We start from the raw sequence: 5000 nt of genomic DNA, 5'->3' as shown, positions 1-5000 counted from the left end.
ATTGACACTCCAACAAATCTGTGGCAGGCGAACAGGGTGCTGACCCCACAACTAGAGTGTGACTTCTCGTCTAAAATGGTGCCACTGAAGTGTAACTCAGGGTGCCAGACATGGCAGCCAACCACTGAGACAGCCTCTTCTGGCCCAGAGTGCACTGTGTGTGTACTGTGTAAACTCTAGCGCCGGGACCATACCAGTATGGTGATACTCGTTAGTATGAAGGTAAGGGAACACAACACAAAGCGGGTTGAACTTAGAAATCAGCTCTAATGTTGGAAACAAACATCATGTTGTCATGCAGAGGCACATGTATTTATTTTCTAAGCTGTAGTACAATATGTTACATACAGCAGGTTTTTAAAGGACCAAAGAGATTGGTTTGCGTCGTGTTTTCATTTTTGTCATGGAAAAAAATATCCTGTCCTGGCTCTAATAACCTCCAGAGATAACACAACGAGAGCTGGTCAACCTAACTTCCTATATAATAATGCAATATTTATTTAATTGAAGACACTCTGAAGCCCCAAACAAATGATCCGTAAACAAATATCCTAATTGCTCTGATATCACAATTACTTATGTTGTGTTGAATATAATTGTATGTTCAGTTGGAATTAAGTGTGTACATTTGAAATGAACAACATTACCCGTCCACCAACCAAAACACATTCACACTGAACCTCCCTCAGTAAAAGTTCTATCAGAGTCCTTGCCAGAAAATCACCATCTTGACATCGGCGAGGACACACAGTAGGGCGATAGTAGTCGTCATTTCCAGCAGTACACTCACTGTGGAACCGTGTTAGAGGTTGATTAGTATCCGTTGGTGTTCAGCTGAAGGTCAAAGTGACTCAACTGTTCCGTTAGCTAGCTCTGGTACGTTTTGCTCAGGCTAATGTACAAGAGGACCCATCTTCAGAGTCACTCTCTTCATTCGATTCCCAGCTGAGGTTTATAAAGGCGTGTGATGTTGGAAACTTGCTGGACATAGGTCACCTATATACTTGCCCATACTACAATGTCATGAAATATAGGCATGTGATTATGTGGGGCCACTGGCAAGGCCAATCTCTTCAGGGGCACTGGTCCGTATCTGATGAAGTCTCTATATTCTTTACATTTAAAGGACGGGGGAAGATCCCCTCTGCAGCGAGGCTACGGTCATGTGATTTACTCAACCACTCGACAAGCTGCATCTGGATGGAAAACAAGCTGTTTTTATGCAAATAAACACATCACAGTAACCACATAACCGCACTTCGTTTTGAATGAAGGGAAATGAATAACCGAGGATGTCTTTGGCGTGTTGTCTGGTTTGTAGGGGATTGTGCGACAACTCGAGGCAGGTTCCTGTTTGCGTGGGTATGTTTAATTTATACTCGTATTACGTGAAAGCTGTAAAATGCAGACTGCATTGTCACTGGTGTGTGACGGCCGTGAGAGAGAGAGAGATCCATCCCTGTGCCAGTACTCTCTGTCCCTCCCTCTCTCTCTCCTGTCCCTCTCCACCACCACATGTCCTCCATTGCCTGTTCTGACACAAACCAGCCCCGGAAGGCCTAGCCCAGACCAGGACCATGGCTGAAACAGTTGTCACTCAGTAGTGGCGGTCTCCCTTGGCGCTACACCCTCCATTCCAACCTCCACCCCCTTTGGCCCCTGGCCCTGACACGGCCCAGACTAGCAACTCATTTCCGCCTCCTCCACAGGCCTGCTTCCTCACAAACACTGAGGGGCTGAGGCTGGCTACGGCTCGAGGGCTGGAGACGCACTGCTGGTGTATTTGACTAATTAAAACTAACGCCGGGGTTCAGTCGGGTGTGTGGAGAAACCTCCCCAGCTGATTGGACTCAGGGAGGGGAGGAGGTGTGTGGAGAAACCTCCCCAGCTGATTGGACTAGGGAGGGGCGAGGAGGGTGACAACAAACTCTTTCTTAGATTCACTCACTTTCCTCCTCTCTTCATTCATGTGTATGTGTGTTCGTGCAATACACCTCCAATCTCTCTCTTTCTCTCTCTTCAATCGTTCTCTCTTTCGCTCCTCACACACACACACACACACACACACACACACACACACACACACACACACACACACACTTTATCTGCTCTCTCTCTCTCTGATGGCACCATGCTGTTCGGGGTGTGGATTTATTCATTCTCCTGATCATCAGAGCAGCTCCAAGGTAAATAGTGGGTGTCAGAGATCCAATTTACCGTCCGGTTGTATTAACCATGCACCATGCCTCTGGCCATGCCTGGGTAATGGGCCTCTAGCAGGGGAAATGACCGACCACAGCCCCCCTCTCCCCACTGGTCCTGGTAATGAATCTGCATGCGTGGGTGGGTAGGTGGTGGGCTCAAGCACATCTGGATGGGAATGAGGTGATAAATCAGCTTTTGCCCTCGGTGCCATGCGATGCTCCAGTCACTGAGCATGAAGGGCAGCTTGAATGGCAGGGGATGAGGAGGAGGAGGTACAGAGGTACGGAGCGTGTTCTGTTGTCCTCTACAGAGGCCGCAGGGAGAGACCATACTGTACACACAGTCCAGTTCACGATCTGATGGAAGTGGTCTCTATCATCGTATACTAATACAAGAGATTTTATCATATTTTTGGTTGTTAAAATTTGATATCAGAGAAATGTTATATATATATATAAAGGAGGATTTAGTATTTAATATGTATGGCATAATATAGGGATATATATGGTAAAGCTCTTGCCAAATGTATTTTGGATGAACACTACAGACCACAGCTAATTACACGGCACAGATGTTCATAGTGGTCCTGACGGACTACCCCTCACACCCCAGGCTCACACACTTTGATCAATCACCTCCATTTAATCCTCCTGCTGGACCTGTGCCAAGCTACTAGGCTAGCTAGAGCTAGAGCCTGCAAACACCACTCACATTCACGCCGCGGACAAATACTGAAAGGGGTTCTTATTGTGTGTCATCAACATTTCTATGCAAGTCTGAAATCGTCTTCTAAAAGTCCTCTTTAGTTCCCCTTCATCAAACAGTGATGCAGTGAAGACATCGGGTTAGCTAGCTAGCGCTTATCGCCATCTTGCCCTGACTCCCATTCCAGTGACGTAATGACTTGGGCCTTTCCTACAACCCCTGCATGCATTCTCTGGTATTTCAAGATCCTCTTAGTGACTGTAGGGCTGTGTCCCAAATGGCACCCTATTCTCTTAACAGTGCACTCCTTTTGACCAGGGCCCTATGTAGGGAATAGGGTACTATTTTGGGACACAGCCTAGATCATCTGTTTGTAATCGATGGCCCAGTCTAATGGACCCAGGAGTGGATCTACACTAAATAAAGAGGGAGGGACAGATCCCATTGTTCTCCTCAGCTGTGAGAGGAGTGGGGGATCAAAGCTTGAGTGGCTTTGAGGGTCGGGGAGAGAAAGGGGAGAGAAGGAAAGAGCTGGAAAGAGAGGAAGGGGGAGGTAAGAGGCAGGGAGTCGGACTGGGGGAAAGAGAGAGAGAGAGAGAGAAAGAGAGAGTGAGAGAGAGAGAGACGGAACCAAAGCCCTGGGTTTTCTGATGCTCACATATCAACTGGTGTCGGTGGAGGCCTTGAGTCTAGGCCGGGAGATTTTCTCATACCTGTTAGAGATTAGGAACCATCTTCTTTTTTTCTTACTACACTGGGATCCTCCACAAAAACAGGAAGGTAGGATGGCAGGCAGAGGCTGGAGTTTAGGTCTGATCTGAAATGACTTCCACTTCTCTATGTAGTGACTTCTGACCAGAGTACAAATAGGGTCTGGTTAAAAGAAGTGCACTATACATAGGGAATAGGGTGCCATTTCACATGAATCCCAGGTATTAGTATACAGTAAGTATAGTCCGAGTCTATGGGCTTAACTGAGGCTCTCGCTCGCTCGCTCTGCTCTGCTCTGCTCACATAGTTCTCTGCTCTTCTCCACACACTCTCTCACACACAGTCAGATTGCACGGCACAGCAGTCGCTCACTTAACCTCTGTCTTTCCTGCCCAAGATATTTCTTTCTTTCTCTCGCTCTCTCAATTCAATTTCAATTGAAGGTTCTTTATCGGCATGGGAAACATATATGTTATCATTGCCAAAGCAAGTGGGGTCGGTAACAAGCAAAAGTGAAATAAACCATTTCAACAGTAAACATTACACAAAAGTTCCAAAAGAATAAAGACATTTCAAATATCATCATGTCTATATACAGTGTTGTAACAATGTGCAAATAGTTAAAGTACAAAAGGGAAAATAAATAAACATAAATATGAGTTCTCTCTCTGTAGCCCCATCTCACCTAGAGTACTCCTACACACACCTACCTCTGTTGCTGTATGTATTCTTTACTGTGTTGACCATATACTAGTACATCTCTCTGTCCTCCCAGCCCTGTGTTACCTTGACTCTGTGGCCCCTGATGTTGTCCAGAGCTGAGAGGCGGCGTCTCCTGTGACATTTATGGTCCTATATCTCTTAATTAGCGCCACCTAACCCGCCTGTCTGTCTCTCTCTCTGTTTCTCTCTCTTGCTCTGTTTCTCTTTCTCTCGCTCTCTCGCTCTGTTTCTCTCTCGCTCTGTCTCACTTTCTCTCGCTCTACCTCTTTCTCTCTCTACCTCTACCTCTCTCTCTACCCCTCGCTCTCTCTCTCTCTACCCCCCCTCTCTCGCTCTCTCTCTACCTCTCTCTACCCCTCTCTCTCTCTACCCCCTCACTCTACCTTTACCTCTCTCTCGACCCCTCTCTCTCTCTACACCTATCTCTTTCTCTGTCTCTCTCTACCTCTCTCTCTCTCTACCCCTCTCTCTACCTTTACTCTCTCTCTCGACCCCTCTCTCTCTCTACACCTATCTCTTTCTCTGTCTCTCTCTACTTCTCTTTCTCTCTACCTCTCACCAGGCTGTGGAGGCACAGATCAGGAGTTTTGGACAGACCCCATGTCAGCTGCTCATCGAGCCACACCCACCAAGGAGCTCCGCCATGCAGGTGGTGA

At 47.1% G+C, this 5000-nt stretch overlaps 1 protein-coding gene across 1 annotated transcript in view; it reads left to right on the top strand.

The window, feature by feature from the left end:
- The window catches only part of LOC135538385 (lipopolysaccharide-responsive and beige-like anchor protein), a gene marked incomplete at its 3' end in the record, with an annotated part of 6083 nt that extends 1090 nt beyond the window's left edge, over positions 1-4993 (top strand). The window contains exon 3 of the mRNA XM_064964291.1: positions 4907-4993. Coding sequence (XP_064820363.1) covers positions 4907-4993 — 87 coding nt within the window. The remainder of the gene's footprint in view (positions 1-4906) is intronic.
- Positions 4994-5000: the final 7 nt, after the last annotated feature.

The sequence above is a fragment of the Oncorhynchus masou genome, unplaced genomic scaffold, assembly GCF_036934945.1.
Source record: "Oncorhynchus masou masou isolate Uvic2021 unplaced genomic scaffold, UVic_Omas_1.1 unplaced_scaffold_9494, whole genome shotgun sequence".
Lineage (NCBI taxonomy): Eukaryota > Metazoa > Chordata > Actinopteri > Salmoniformes > Salmonidae > Oncorhynchus > Oncorhynchus masou.
This window is presented reverse-complemented; position numbering and strand designations above follow the sequence as displayed.